This window comes from Cricetulus griseus, chromosome 4 (genome assembly GCF_003668045.3).
Source record: "Cricetulus griseus strain 17A/GY chromosome 4, alternate assembly CriGri-PICRH-1.0, whole genome shotgun sequence".
In the NCBI taxonomy this organism is placed as follows: domain Eukaryota; kingdom Metazoa; phylum Chordata; class Mammalia; order Rodentia; family Cricetidae; genus Cricetulus; species Cricetulus griseus.
The window spans coordinates 137,955,411-137,972,393 of NC_048597.1; the positions used below are offsets into that span (position 1 = coordinate 137,955,411).

Below are 16,983 nucleotides of genomic sequence, written 5' to 3' on the forward strand. Positions count from 1 at the left end.
GCATATGGGGAAACCTACTAGTGCTCCTTCCTCCAAGTGACTCCCTCCTCCAGCAGTCAGTCATTAGCTGCTAACAGTTCTTCATTTAGGGGAATGCTCTCAGGAGCCCCTCCCCTTTAATTCCAGCTTGCTTGGTCTTGTGCAGGTAACCACACTTGTTGTGAGTTTGTGTGAACAGTTGTCATGCCATGTCTTAAGGACATCATTTCACATATTCCCCATCCTACAGCTCTTACATCCTCTCCACACAATTGGGGAGGTGTTCCTTGAGCCTTAGCAGTTGTCCCATTTACAGCTGAGCATAAAGTCACTTATTATCAGCCCTTTGAACAGTAACGAGTGGGTGACTGTCTGCATTAACCACTACCTACTCTAGTAAGAAGCTTCTTTGACCAAGAGTGGGAACAGTGTGAATTATATAAACATAAGTATTTAAAAGGTAGTTTGATAACAATGACTTTAGAAAAACCACATCAATAGGTTCTCCCCTAGGGCCTAGATCTTCCCTAGCCATGTTTTGACCATGTTTATAACACCAGATGTGGTTTTGCCTGTGTAGACACAGACCTCAAATCCAATTTAAGGTTTATTCTATGCCTGTTAAAGCATTGAACTAGATTTATATGTTTGGTTCTCAGTTATATCCTATAAAGGTGAGGTACTGGGTGAAAGGAACATAAATTTAAATAGGAATAATTCTTGTTCTTTGGATGTACAAAATAGTGTACAAACAGAAGAGCTACCAAACCCATTTAGGCTGTTGACTGAAGATGCTGAGAGTTTGGAGAAATGAAAACTTGGCATAAGTGGATAGAATTAGTGAAAGCATATAGAAACTAGTCAACCTTATCTAGGGTTTTTTTTTTGTTGTTGTTAGAAATCAATAGTTGGTTAAATACAGAGTAATTAAGGCTTTACTTCAAGGAGATGATTGCTTATTCCGTGATGTAGCACTTTAGAGCCTTCTTTTTAAATTTTGGACCAAAAAGGGAAAAGTGGTGATATTTTTTTGTTTATGCTTTAACAAATAAAGCTTGCTTGAAGATCAGAGAAGCAAAGTGGCCAGCCTCTAGAGAGTTCTCACCTATACCAATACTCAGACCAAAAGGGTGATTCTGTCCTCAGACTGCATCTGTCTCCACCAAACCTCAGACTGCTCCAAGCTCCTCTCTCTTCCTGCCTTATATTCCTCTCTAGTGCTGGGATTAAAGGTGGGGGACCCCAAGTGCTGAGATCACCTTTGTGTGAGCTGGTTCTCTTTTAGGCTGGATTGATTTCAGGTACCTCAGGTTGGCCTTGAACTAACAGATCTTTCTGCCTCTGTCTTCTGAGTACTGGGATTAAGGTTGTGTACCACCACTACCTGGCGTCTATGGCTAACTAGTGTGGCTAGCTTTGCACTCTGATCTTCAGGCAAGCTTTATTTGTTAGACCGTAAACAAAGTATCACCATAACATGAGGCAAAAAGTTAATTACAATAACTTTGCTGGCAACTAGAACCACAAACAACAAAAGTTACTTCAGTTTGTGTTATAGCAGTGTGGTAAACTGCTCAGAAGCTGACTGAATAGTAATAGCCTCTTTCTTTAAATTTTGATATAACTTTAGATTTGCTAAAGGGGTATAGGCTCTCTAGTTAGGAAAGTTAAATATTTGGCTAACATAGAAATAATAACACATATTTGCGAATATGGCATGAAATGATCATCTACTCTATTAGTACTGGCCAGGATTAAAAGAAATGTCAGTTGAACCCTTGTTTGGCATTTGATAATTTTTTAAATAGGGAGTCATGTAACTCATGTTCTCCTTAAACATACTACATAGCAGAGGCTAACTTGAAGTACTGATCATGCCCCACAGCTTAATGCTGGGATTTCAGGAGTGTACCACCACACTAGCTCAATTAACAGTATCTTAATCTGTGTTGAACATTTTTTAGGTGGGTTTTATTGCTTGTTTGATTGAAGGGTGGGTTTTCTAAGTCTAGTTGATTCCCGGAGAGTTGTTTAACAAATTAGAATCTAACTAAGATAAGCCAAGCAACTTCATTTCTGTAGCTTCTTCACTGATTTTACTGTTTCAATTTCTTCCTAACAAATCTGTGTTAAGTGTATTGTACTTAAGCTTCACCTTAATAAAATAATTTACAGATTGTGGAACTTTAATATCTTTCTATTGCTTATAATATAGGTTTCTAGGATTATAGTTAAATACTATATTTTGGGCTCTATTGCTAGGATTTTAATTGTCTATTTCTAGGCAGGGGCTAGGTGTATGTTTTCATCAAACACTTCCTAGGAATCCTATAGCCTCCAAAGCTAAAAATTAAAAAAGGGAAAAAGGGAAAAAGGGCCATAGACCGAAATGCTAGGATTTGCTGTTTTGAGGTATTAAGTTAGTTAGGTTGCTTCAATAGCTTAACAAAGTAGGCTTTTCAAATCTTTAGTTGTAGAGTTAGCTTATGATTTTATAGAAGTCTTTATGGTTCCCTACGAATTCAACTAATAATTTTATGTAAAAAATTAAAGCACTTCCCAGTAACTACATTTGTATGCTAGTTCTCCCTCCAAAAATCAGATGTTTTGTTTTTTCATGGGAATGCATTAGGGAAGCATTAAAAAAAATTACAGAAAGAATTCATTCACTTACAAAATTGTCCTGTTCATAATACTATAGTAAAATACAGAGTGCTCATATTCTGTGTGAACAGAAGACATAATAATGACTGGTTAAATTGGGATAACGTGAATCCCTAAAATTTTTGGGACATGTATTTGATAATCTTTTTTGTTTGTTTGTTTGTTTGGTTTTTCGAGACAGGGTTTCTCTGTGTAGCTTTGGAGCCTATCCTGGCACTTGCTTTGGAGACCAGGCTGGCCCCGAATTCACAGAGATCCTCCTGCCTCTGCCTCCCGAGTGCTGGGATTAAAGGTGTGCACCACCAACGCCCAGCCTTGATAATCTTATTATTCTGATATTTTTATGAGGTCTCAGGACTGGAAGATAAATCATTTAGTGTCATCATGGAAGCAGCTGGTTCTGCAGTCTTCACTAGGTGAAGGTGGTTGTTTAACCCTGAAATATCCAATATGGTAGTAACATTTGATCATTGAACACTGTAGTTGAGGTTAATATGGTATGGAAGCACAGATTTCTATATAAAATATCTTGCTAATTTTATATTGATTGTGTGTGGAATCAAATGTTTTTGAACATATTGCATTGGTGAAATACATTGTTATAATTAATTTTACATGTTTCCTTTTGCCTTTAATGTGGCTACAGAAAATTTAAAATCTTATGTGGCTTGCATATATTTTTGGTGGATGGAGTGGCTCACCTATCCTGTATTAGAATCTCACTATTTTCTGAGAAAGTTATGCTCCTACTGTTACATAGGTGAATGCTAGAGGTTTTCATTTGCTTCTTGAGCACAGAGGGTGATTTCTTTTTTAATATTATGTAATCCTCTGGAAGCAGCCCTCAGGCTTTTCTGAGTTTTTGGTAGTTTGTTTTCCATTTCCTTTAACACTATGGGACAAAGAACCAGATCCCTTGAACTGTTGTTGCTACTTCCTGCTGAACTTTATTTTCTTATGTAGCCTTTCTTGGTGCTATATTCTAGATAAGTATGCTAATGAATATTAAAGTGAACCTTTTAGGGCAACTTTCTTTTCTTATTGATGTGTCTTGTCAACTAAGATACTTTCATCTTCTTGGGCTGCTGTAGTTTGCCTATTCATTTTTTTTTCTTAAATTAGAACTTACAGAATACATCAAGTGTGTCCCTCATCTCTCATTTCTGAAGTTCTGCTGTAGTTATGGCCTTCATTAAAATTTTTGTCCTTTGGATTTGGGATTAGGGAAAAGGCACATGATTTGGTTCTACACACTTCCATATTAAATCTTACTTTGGAGTCTGAAGAGGCATAGAAAGTAATTTTTAGCTTTCTTTACTTTTGTCACTTGGAGGCTTGACATGTGTACCTAAGTTATGAAATAATGTTATGACTTGAGGTCATGTCAGGTCCTTGTGATGTATAATTCTGCTGAAGTTGATGTACAACTAAGCAGCTGTTTATTTGTCTCACTTTATTAATAAAGCTTTTTTTTTTTTTTTTTTTGGTCGTTTGAGATAGGGTTTCTCTGTTGTACCCTTGGCTATCCTCAAATTCACTCTGTAGACCAGGCTGGCCTTGAAATCACAGAGATCCTCCTGCCTCTGCCTCCCCATGCTGGGATTAAAGGCATGTGTCATCACTGCCTGCCTATATGATAACTTTATTTCTCTACTTTCCTTGTGTTGGTTAACCTCCCTTGGTAGTGTAATGAGTTTGTCAAAATAAAAACAATGTCTGATTTACCTATTAAAAGGTGAACCCATGTTGGCTTTTGATGTACATGGCTTCATTTTCTTTCATTGTGCATTTTTAAAAGCGGAGATGTTTCTGATTCGTTGCTTATAGTTTGGGAGATAGTAGAAAAAAGAATTGTCACCAAGCCCAGCTACCAAACAGCACTGGTTTTCTTTCAGATTTTTAATTTTTCTGTATGTATTTATTGTGGGTATGGGTATAATTGTGGAGGCCAGAGGACAGTTTGCAGAAATTGGTTTTCTTTCCACTATGTGGGTTTTGGGGACAGAGCTCTGTGGTGGAATTTTGTTTATGATCTAATAAATAAATCTTTCCTGAAGATCAGAATGCAGAGCTAAGCCACTAGTTAGCCACACACACAATAAGCCATTAGTTACCCATACACCTAAGCCACTAGTTAGCAATAAAGCACAGGCAGTGGTGGCCACACTTTTAATCCCAGCACTAGGGAAACAAGCAGACGGATCTTGGTGAGTTCAAGGCCACCCTGGGCTACATGAGAGTGAATCAGTTTGAAGAGAAACAGAGCTCACGCCTTTCATCCCAGCACTAGAGAGAACATAAGGCAGGAGCTCAGTGCAGTCTCTGAGTACAGTCTGAGATTTGGTGGAGAGCATTGTAGTCTGCAGTCACGCTGAGGACAGAATCACCATCCTTTGATCTGAGCCTTGGTAGAGAGAGGTAAGAACTCTCTAGTGACTTGGCTGGTTTGCTTCTCTGATCTTCAGATTGAACTCCAATATCTATCTTTGGGTTTTTATTATTTGTGCTACAGAGTTCATGCCTCCATGCTTGGCAGAAAGCACCTTTCTTTATCCACAGAGCTGTCTAGCTGGCTGGCTGTTAATTAACTTTAAAAAAAAAATGCCGTAATGATGATGGCTAATGGTTTCATTTCTTTGGTCTGACTCAAATACATGTACTTGTGAACACACATATTTACTTTTTTATGTTATTACAAAACTTTTCCAATTAGAACATTTCTACCAGGAATTTATGGGAGTTAAGAGTTTACTGTGTATTTACTTAGCAGATTTATAGAGGCACCCCCCCCCTTTTTTTTGAGGCAAGTTCTCTTTATATAATCCTGGGACTTGCTTTGTAGATAGTTCTGGCTCCTAGCTTATGATTCCTCTTGCCTCTGCCTTCTGAGAACAAAGTCAATTGTACAACATAAGTGTAGTGGAAAACTGAAGACATCCTATATGCTGAGCACACACATTACCACTGTGCACGTCATTAACCTCCGCTATCATTTTAGTGGCCCGAACTTGTGTTCCTTTTGTTAACCCCCCCCACCCCCCACCCCACCCCCGACACAGGGTTTCTCTGTGTAGCTTTGGAGCCCATCCTGGAACTTGCTTTGTAGACCAAGCTGACCTCAAACTTAGAGATCCACCTACCTCTGCCTTTTAGTGCTTTGTTAAATCTTCAAAAGATTGCCCCTTATAGTTTCCTCATTTCTCCATTTGTGGTCTGTTAATTCAGCTCTATGTGCCAGCTCTCTTGAGCCTTGTCCTTTAGTATGTCTTTTTCAGAGAATAATAATTTCATGTAAATTCTAAATTTGTTATCTTATGCTCATTTAGGTTGCTGTTAGAAAAGAAATCACATGATCAAGTTCACATTCAAAGTTTTGTGTCTTCAGCCTTAGATGAACAGATTGCTTTACTGTCCTGTCCTCTCTGATCCTTAAAATTTTTGTTTGTTTGGTTTTATTGGGGGGGGGGTTGTTTTTGTTCTTTTGGCATTTCTCTGGATTGAACCAGGGCCAGGGCCTTGTGCATACTAGACTTTTCACTGCTTACATCTTATTCAGCCTCCTTTTTATTTGGAGACAAGGGGGGGAAGGTGTCTCACTAAGTTGTTGAATCTATCCTTGAAGTCACTTATTACCTACTATAGAACATCTGTCTTCTTTAAAGTCTAGTCGGTACATTGAATTCAAATGATTTCTGAATTTACTAATTTGTATTAATATTAGTAATAGTATTAATACTACTTGTATTAGTACGTGACAACTGCTCATTTAGTTGCTCAAACGGGAATCAGAAATTCAAGACTAAACACTCCTCCTACTGGTTAATTTTAGAAATCCACTGGCTTAGCACTTTGGTATATAGTCAGGATACCATCCAGTAGAAATTTAATGCAAGTTGTGGCTGGAAGAGTGCGCAGTGGTTCACAGCACTTTACTGCTTTTTCAGAGGATTCTATATATTTCTCACACTGCTCTATTTACAACCACCTGTAACTTCAATTCCAGGGGATATTAAGTCCTCTTTTGGCTTCTGTGGGCATGCATGTGCATGTGACATGTACACACAGACACACATAGATACATAGGAATGAGAATAAAAATAAATCCAATCACTAGCCTAAAATGTGCAACAGAATATCAGGAATGAGAGAGCAACCTACAACAACTGTAGATTGTGCTGGTCAGTGGTGGCACACACCTGTAATCCTAGCACTTAGGAGGCAGAGGCAGTCGGATCTCTGTGAGTTCGAGGCCAGGACCCTGTCTCGAAAAAACCAAAACTGTAGATTGTTTTTAAAGTTCAGGGTAAGGAAAGATTTTTATAAGATAAAAAGTTATCTCCCTTAATTATTTTAACATATAGTGTTATACTGTTAGTCTATCCTTTAAACTGTATTTTGGGCCAGGTTTTCTGTGCTGGAGCCAGGTGCCCAAGACATTAGGTTTTATTATCTGGGATGCTTGCATGCAAATTCTGAGAAAATTTGTTTGGCAGCAGTAGCCAAACTGCTTTGTCATTTATCTTTGAACAAAATTTTTTCTTAAGAAATCTGTTTTGAACGTATGATCATTTGCATTTTTGGAGGTTATCAGTTGTATATTCATATTTTGTTAGGACTGTAGAAAAAATCTGTCTCTCAGAAACTAGTCACATGGGAACCAATAAGTTAAGTGTTCTAAATAATTTAAATTTAAATTAAAGTATGTGCATAGAATGGTATACTTTAAATCACCCTAATCACTTCCTCGATGTGTTACTAAATCTGGCCTTGTTAAAAGGTAGCAGTAAAATTATTTCCAAATTTTATGGGCATATTTTCTTTCATTGGGTACAACACAGTTGAAAGACTAACCTTCCTTGCAGTCATCTTGGTTTTCTTCCCATCTTCCTGGCAGATCTTTCTCAACTTTGTCAGGGCTTTGCCCTGGATCCTCTTCTTTTTTATTACTTATAGTTTCTTTTGGGGACTCCAATTCCTTCCTAATATCAATGTTCGGACAACTTATTTTCAGCACCAGCCAACCCTGGAATTTCTTTAGTCATATGCTTAAAATTGTCTACTGGACACCTCTTCGTGAATGCAGTAGGCAGTTCAAACTAACATGCTTAAAACTATTGTTGATTTTGGCTCTCACTACTCAGTCTTCCTTCTCCATTGTACATTGTTTTCATAATTGCCACTGACCATCAAGTTGTTCAAGTCAAAGCCAATAATTATCCTTGGTTTCTTTTTCTCTCACTGGTGTCCAATTCATTAGCAATATTCCACCAACTCTACCTTCAAAAACATATTTCTAATCCTTAAAATCTCTCATTGCTTCCTAGTAGCTTAATTTAATCTATTTTTTTTTCTGGGATTATTGCAGTGGTCTTTTTAGTTATTAAGCCACTTCACTTAACAGTGAAAGCTATCTTTAAAATGCTAATCAGGTCACTTGCTTGTACAAAATCCTCCAGTGGTTTCCCTCCATGTCTAAAATAATATTCAGACTTCTTTCTTTGGCTGAGTCCCACATGATCTGGCCCCTCCCTGCCTGTCTGACCTCATTTCCTACCTATCCTTTTGTCTCTTTCCTTTGTTAAAGATCACATATCTTCTCTTGTTCTTCAAAGTACCTGATTTTTTTTCTAGTTTATGGTCCTTCCTCTTGCCTGGGATGCTTCCTGCCTTTCTTAATTCAACCCTAAAACAATACTTATTATGAACCAGACTGTTGAGAAAAAGACAATATGACACTCTTAGGTGTTATGCCTTTTTGTCTGGTAGGTTCCTTGAAGTGGCAAAAGAAAAGTGTAGTTGCTGAAGATTTTTCAGTTCTCCACATGCAGTGTGTGCTTGTGTGTGTGTGTGTGTGTGTGTGTGTGTGTGTGTGTGTGTGTGTGTGTGACAGTTTTTGAAATTTGCTTTCACTTGTTAAATTAGTTACTTTAAATATAAACTACAAGAATACCTTAACTGCCTCAAATTGTTTGAAGTAGGTTGCATAGGTGTAAACTTGTATCTTTCCCAGGGAGTTTATCCTACTATTGTGTTTTCTTCTTTGTGTTCTTTGTGTTAAGTTGTGTTTTTAGTTTTCACAGCCTACAGTTTATCTAATTTTCCCATTTGTTATGGCATTTCATTTTTTTTTGTTGTTGTTGTAATCTACATGTCTTTTAAGTCTGAGTTCACAGAATTTGAAATGCAGAGTTGTGTGAAAAGATTTTAACTAAAATGTTTGTGTTTGTTTAAGCTGGGCTGTTGACTGACAACACAAAAGTTGTATGAAATTCATAGTACACATTTCCAAAACTTCATATGTGTACTTCTTTTGCAGCCTTTCCTCTAAGACTTAAGGTGCACAGTATACTAATTGGCCTTTATTAAAAGATAGGAGGTCTTTAAAAGCTACCGAAAATATGAGATTACTTTGGCATTCATAGGAAAGAGTCTGTCTTCAATTTATTTTGTTTTATTTACTTTTAAGTTGTTGAGTTACATGTAAGTAACTTTAATTTTTTCTGTATTTTGCTCTGTTGCCATGGATCTGCTACTCCTGCTTGAACTGAAATGTGCCACTACAATTTGTGGAATTCCTCACTTACTGTCTTCTGTGAATTTGTTCTATTGGAATCTGAAACACTGGAATGATGGAAATGTTTCCATTACAAAGTAGCTGTGAGTACACTGCATAATTCATACAAAACCTTATTTATAGTCGAAGTTAAATTTAACTTGTAATTGGATGAAATATGACCTTTAAGGAAACGTGTAACTTAAAACATAGCTTCAGCTATACTCATAATAAGCTTTCAGATACTTGCTTTTAAAATACTGGATTCCTATCAGTCTGCTAATTATGTTCAAAATAAGGTTTTAGTTTAAATGGCTAGCTTGGCTTACCAACATTTGGCTTAAGAATTAATTTTAGTGGAAAAGATGAAAGTTGTGGTTTAGCTGTAAATGTGATACCAAGTGAAGAGTGTAGACTGTTTAAACCCAGATGTGCTGGAGTAATGCTTTTATATCACAAGTTGTTTTACCATTAGAATTTAAATGTGTCATAAATTTAGAAGATGTATGTGCCTCTTGAAAGTATTTCTAAATTGAGCAGTAAATCTATTCACTCAGATAATATAACTGTAAACAGTATTTTTCACCAGTGGGTCAATTAAGAATCAGACTTACCGATTTAGAATTAAATTTTTAAAAATTGCTCATGAAATGATTGTTCAGGTCATCAAAGAATCCAAACCACATATAGCTGACATTAATTGTGATTTACTTTAAATCCTGAATACATTTCATTCCTTGAAGATGGGCGGCAGCAGGGTCATGGATAACCTTGAAATGGACCTGGGATTACAGCTTGAAAGACACATGCGTATTAACATTGACTTTGAAAATTTCAAGATTTACAGAAAAAAATTGTTTAAGCACAAATTTTTATTTCATGAGTCAAAATCAATTTCAAGAAACTTGTAAGTCTGAAATTAGTATGAAGAAAGGTTCTTAGTGTACACATAGGGGATTTTATTTTTTTTCATAGTTGGAACTTGTTATTTTGTTGCTCTAGTCAGTCAGTTCCTTGTTACTTAATAACTTACTGTCAAATAAAATCTTTGCTCTGAAACAGGTTTCATTAATTCTTTGTTCTTGGGTTTTATAATTATTTTATTTTCAATTCATGTTTAAGTTATTCTGTACATTTTGCAGTTAATGTTATTAATTGGTGACAATATAAAGTATTTGACTTGCTATGAGTAATAGTTTGTATAATTTTTCAAAAATAATTTGTATAATTAAAAATAATTTAAAAGGAATGAGGGAATTTGAAGTGTTTGTTGACTTGTTCTTTTTACCTTCCTCAGCAACCGAAGAATCTTGAGGGTTATGTGGGATTTGCCAACCTTCCAAATCAAGTGTACAGAAAATCCGTGAAACGAGGATTTGAATTCACACTTATGGTAGTAGGTAAGATAATTTCTTACTAATCTGGAGTTTTGGTCCTTATTAATCAACTTTGGATGGATTTAAGAAATAATATCACATATAACTTTAGTGAATGTGTATTGTGTTTTATCTTATGTGGAAACATTTAACAATTTAGCTTAGTTGCATAATAGGATTTGTATCTCCTTTTTCTCCTTCCTTTATCCCCAACTCCTTTGGTAGAAACTAAAAATGGAGAAATGATGGGTGGTTATGGTAGAGGAGAACAACAACACAAAGATTCTCTCCAACTGATGTTAAGAAAGGAAAAAGTATCAAATAGCTACTTATTATTGCAGAATGTTTGTTCTCTGGGTAATAACCTTCAGTTAAGTTGTGTCATGTGAACATTTAAGTTAAACAAGTATGTGATTTGAATTTTCAAAAACAAGGTAGGATAAAAGGTAATAATTCAAATGATTACCTTTAGAATCAAACTTATTTTGTGTTGTATTTCAGGGAAATATGATTCTTCTTGTTTCTATTCATTCATTTATTTATATTTTATATATGAGTGCTTTGCATGTGCACCTGCATGCCGGGAGTGGGCATCAGATCTCATTATTGGGTGGTTGTAAGCCACCATGTGGTTGCTGGAATTGAATTTGGGACCTCTGGAAGAGCAACTAGTGATCTTAACTGCCAGGCCATTCTCTTCAGCCCTGCCCTCTTGTTTTCTAATTTAGTCTGTGAACACTTTGCTCTGCTGTATAATTCATTTGTAGATACTGTTAAGGGTTATGTTGTATATAGGTTGGTTAATGTCATCATTATATATAAAGAAACAGTCCATACTTTTTTTTTACAACCTAGATAATGACAGTCTTATTCTTAAGTGGCTATTTTTACTGGCTACAGGCTGACATTATGCTTTAGTAAACTCTTGTGTAAAGGAACTTTGTTATATTTTTTTCTATTACTTGTTTTAAGAAGATGAAAGCACCAGGTGGTTGATGGTGCTTTAATCCCAGCACTAGGAAGGCAGAGACAGGCAGATCTCTGTGAGTTTGAGGCCAGCTGGTCTACTGAGTGAGTTCCAGGACAGCCTCCAAAGCTATAGAGAAACCCTGTTTCAGACAACAGCAATAAAGATGATGATGAAAGCAGGATTGTTGATGAAAGTTTCCATCCTGCCAGCCTGGTCCCACAACCACTTCAACCCCAAATAAACACACAGATGCTGTATTGGTTATAAAACTTTTGGGCGATGACTAGGACTTCTTATGGGCTAGCTGTGTCTTAATTATTCACCCATTTCTATAAATCCATGTTATTTCTACGTGTTCTTGGTTTACTGGAGAAGGGTCTGGACCAGCTACTCCTTTGTCAGGCTACATGGTGACTGCGTCTGCCTATGTTTCCCAGAATTCTCATTTCCTAGACAGTGCTATTTCCCTGTCTCTATTGGCCACAGTGTTTTATTCAACCAATAAGAGAAACATATCTACAGAAGGACAACGCCCATCATCTCCTCTTTTCTGCCTAAATAAAAAGAAGGGTTTTAACTTTAACATAGTAAAATTATATATAACAAAACAATTTTCAAGTAAGAACTATAGTTATAATATTTAGTCCATTAACATTTAGCAATACTTAAAATATTCTATCATTTATCCCATCTTTGTGAGTTTTAAGTCTTATATGTAGCTTATCTTTTATCATAACTAATGAAACCAAAACCATAGCTATCTATCTTCAACTCCATCAAAGACCACAAAAGGATAATATGTAAACTCTAGAATTGACAGAGACATCTTCCTGCCTGGTCAGTACCCAAAGTTCCTCTGTAATGTTGGAGCATCCATCTTCAGCCCACAGGCCACAGTGTGGTTGGCAGACTTCTCAGTGAAGCAGGGAATCTTAAACTGTCCACCTGTATTGGCAGTTTGTTAGTCATTTTTCTCTGTGTCCTGCAGAATGTCTGGCAGACTTTTTCCATGAAGCAGGAACCCTGCAGGACTATCCCGTCTTGTTTCAGCAGTCACTTTCCTGTGGGTCCAGTTTATATAGTATCAGTCAAACAGTCCAGGCAAGAGCAGTTTCTTGCCCAAATGGCTAGTCTTGCCATGTCAAAGGCAAACTGCATAATGAGTTTCTTCGATGCTCATCTTCCTCTCTGAAATAATTGCCAGGAGCGGTTGTATCTCACTGTCATGAAAAACCCTAAACCATTTTAAATGCCAATATTCTGTAGGTCTTTGAAAAATTTGAAGACTGTCCATCTCAGATATATCTCTGTATATCTAGAAAACCTAACATAACTGTAACTTTTGACTATTATAGGTGACTATATATAATCTGTGTTTTACTATATATTACATTTTTAAATGAGCTGTATAAACAGAATACCTAAACAAGAGGAGAAATATGCATATAACAAAATTGACCTTAAATTTATCAGTCACAATGCATACCAATGCAAAGTATTCATTTCTATATCATATTCCCTTTTTTTCCTTTAGAAAGAGATTGGGTGTGATCATTAATCATTTATAACCAACCCCATTTAAAGGAAAACAAACATTTACAAACAATATTTGGGAATTTGGGCGTCATTCTCTCAAAACTGCTTCCTGTTTGGGGTTGCTGTCATTATCAGGGGGATCATGAGAAAACACAGAAACCTGGCCAAATCCTGGCTGTAATTGTCTGTAAGGCTGCATCGTCCCAGTTTTTGGATGTTGGATAACCTGGGCCATTCTTTTAGGGAATCTTGCTCAATTGATCAAACCATATTAGTCTGTAAGGAATCCAAGTGGAAACAAAAATAAAGCCTCTTTTCCAAAGTAACCTTAGACTTATATTTTGAAGTCAAGCATTTTCAAAATATATAATTTGGATTAATTCAGCATTATTTATAATAAAATGTCTTTTTGCATTGGTTGCTCTTTCCTCAGCAATCAAACAATTCAAAGACAAGAGAATAATATATAGTATCCAGACTCTTCTGTGTAGTTTCCATCTTTATGTGCTTTTTCTTTTTACTCTTTTTTTACTATTTTATTCTTTTTCTTTTCTCTCCTAAGCCTGTGTATATTTTTAACTTATTTATTTATTGCATATACACTGTTCTGCCTACATGCCAGATCTCATTATAGATGACTGTGAGCCACCATGTGGTTGCTGGGAATTGAACTTAGGACCTCTGGAAGAGCAGTCAGTGCTTATAATCTCTAAGCCATCTCTCCAGCCTGCCTACGTATATTTTTAAACACACTGTAAACCCTTTAGAGGTTTTCTTCATCTGAATCTGTCTTTACTGTAAATTGTAGGGAGACACATAAATACTTATCTTTTTCTGACCTACACGTCTTTTATCTGCTAAACAGCATGGCTAAGAGCCATGCGGTTGTTTTTGCTGCTTATGTTGAGTCAGGAAGCCACTCTTAAAGGAGCCAACAAGATAGGTGGGACTAGGAGTCAAGGAGGATTTTGGGAAATGTATTAAAAGAAAGTTTGTGATACAGGCAGAAAGAGACATAGCAGGCAGACTACTATATAAGCTAGGACAAGAAGGAAGTCATTCTCTTGCTCTTCCTCCTGCTCTCTGCTCTGGAGTCACCATGTGATGCTGGCAAGAGAAGATGCCTGCAGCTGGTGTCCGATACGATAAGTCTTTATGGTTGATACTTAAGACTGAACTAGCAGGTAAGAAATCCTAGTCATTGCCCAAACAGCATTTGTACCTACTCTCTGTGTTGAGTTTCTCTATTTAGTTTGATGTTGGCTGTTGGTTTGCTGTATATTGCTTTTATCATGTTTAGATGTGTTTCTGTTATTCCTGATCTCTCCAAGACCTTTATCATGAAGGGATGCTGGATTTTGTCAAAGGCTTCTTCAGCATCTACTGAGATGATCATGTGGTTTTTCTTTTTCAGTTTGTTTATATGGTGGATTACATTGATTATATGGATTTTCATATGTTGAACCATCCCTGCATTCCTGGGATAAAGCCAACTTGATCATGGTGGCTTATTTCTCTGATGTGTTTTTTGATTCGAATCACTATTGTTGAATAGTTTTGCATCAATTTTCATGAGGGATATTGGTCTGTAATTCTCTTTTTTCGTTGTGTCTTTGTGTGGCTTGGGTACCAAGTAGCCTCATAAAAAGAGCTTGGCAATGTCCCTTCTGCTGCTATTGTGTGGAACAATTTGAGGAGTACTGGTATTAGCTCTTATTTGAATTTCTGGTGGAATGCTGCACTGAAACCATCTGGCCCTGGGCTTTTTTTGGTTGGTAGACTTTTGATGACTGCTTCTATTTCATTAGAGGTCTGTTTAAATTACTTATCTGTTCTTGATTTAATTTTGGTAAGTGATATCTATCCAGAAAATTGTCTATTTCCTTTAAATTTTCCAATTTTGTGGAGTACAGGTTTTCAAAGTTCTCTGGATTTCCTCAGTGTCTGTTGTTATATCCCTCTTTTTATTTCTGATTTTGTTAATTAGCATGCTCTCTCTCTGCCTTTTGGTTAGTTTGGATAAATGTTTGTCTATCTTGTTGACTTTCTTGAAGAACCAACTCTTTGTTTCATTGAGTCTTTGTAGTGTTTTTCTAGTTTCTACTTTATTGATTTCAGCCCTCAGTTTGATTATTTCATTTCTTCCTTGACCCAGGAATGGTGCAGTTGTGCATTATTCAATTTCCATGAGTTTGTAGGGTTTCTGTGATTTGTGTTGTTGTTGAATTCTAATTTTAAAGCTTGGTGGTCTGATATGATACAGGGGGTTATTCCTTTTTTTTTTTTTTTTTTTTTTTTGTATCTGTGTAGGTTTGCTACATTGCCTAGTATGTGGTCAGTTTTAGAGAGGGTTCCATGTGACGCTAAGAAGAAGATATATTTTGTGATTGGATGGAATGTTTTGTAGATACCTGTTAAACACAATTGGGTCATAACATTTGTTAATTTTTTTGTTTCTTTGTTAAGTTTCTGTCTGGTGGTCCTATCTAGTGGTGAGAGCTGAGTGTTGAAGTCTCCAACTATAAGTGTGTGAGGTTTTATGTGTGATTTGAGCTTTAGTAATGTTTCTTTTACGAATATGGGTGCCTTTGTATTTGGGGCATAGATGTTCAGGATTGAGAGTTCATCTTGATGGACTTTTCCTGTGATAAGTATGAAATGCCCTTCTTCATCTCTTCTGATTGAGTTTAGTTTGAAAGTCTAATTTGTTAGATATTAGGATTGCTACACTAGCTTGTTTCTTGAGTCCATTTTTTTGGAAAGTCTTTCCCTACCCTTTATTCTGAGGTACCATCTGTCTTTGAAGTTGAGATGTGTTCCTTGTATGCAGCAGAAGGATGGATTCTGTCTGCGTATCCATTCTGTGAAGTATATGATTTTTAACAAAGTCTAGTTTATCAGTGATTCCTTTTCATGAACTCAAGCTTAATGTTCTAAGAAGTCATTGCTATATAGGGTCATCTAGGTTTACTCTTATGTTATCTACCAGGAATTTTATAGTTTTGCATTTTTAGATAGGACTATGGTCTATTTAGAGTTGTTGTCTCTTCTTTAATAAAAGGTGTGAACATGTGGACATTCACTTTTTAGTGGATTAGGAACAGTAAAATATGATGCATGCAGTTGTGTTAGAACCATTTGTAGAAATGACTTTTTTACTCTAAGTATGCTTTTATTCCTCTGCGTAAGATTGGCTGACTCTGAATTTCTTAGTATTTCTGAGTTCTCTGTTCTGTTACAGTAATCTGTTTCACCTGTGTATAAGCATATATCCACATACATATGACCATAAGATGTATACATAAACATATAATTGAATACATTGTTGCTATAACTTTGAGCACAATGTCATCTGTTAACTCAATTAGGAATTAATGGGAAAGAAAAGGATAAAATTAAAATGCTGGGCGTAGTTGCATGTCTTTGATCCCAGCACTTGGAAGGCAGAGATCTCTGAGCTCAAGGCTAGCCTAGTTTACAGAATGAGTTCCAGAATAGCCAGGGCTACACAGAGAAAACAAAAAACAAAAACAAAATAGGGGTTAAAAAAAAAAAACTTGAATGTTTCATTTATTTTTTGTGTGTTTACATTAATACTTTCCCTTTTATGTTCATATTCCACATTTCTGATCTTCCTCATACATTGTAATATTATCCAGTTCCATACATTTGCAGTTTTAAGAGTATTAAAATAGAATGTACCTGTCCTTCAGGTGTGTGCATGTTGTCACAAATGACAGGATTTACTTCTCATTTAAGGCTGAATATTGTTCGATTTTGTGTGTGCCAGTTTCTTTAAATATCCACTGATTGGCTGTTGTGAATAATGCTGCAATAATCATGAAGGTACAGATACCTCTTCTGATGTACAGGTTTCATTTGTTTGGTTACGTAACTATTAGTTG

The 16,983-nt window shown here is 36.2% G+C and overlaps 1 protein-coding gene across 2 annotated transcripts in view; it reads left to right on the plus strand.

Moving 5' to 3' along the window:
* Positions 1-16,983, plus strand: part of Septin7 (septin 7) — a 66,208-nt gene that overhangs the window by 10,129 nt on the left and 39,096 nt on the right. Inside the window, exons 2-3 of one of the 2 annotated variants that reach the window (XM_027411701.2) lie at positions 9,296-9,300; positions 10,494-10,596. In XM_027411701.2, the coding sequence (XP_027267502.1) occupies positions 9,296-9,300; positions 10,494-10,596 (108 nt within the window). The remainder of the gene's footprint in view (positions 1-9,295; positions 9,301-10,493; positions 10,597-16,983) is intronic. The other variant, XM_027411703.2, reaches the window with a different exon arrangement.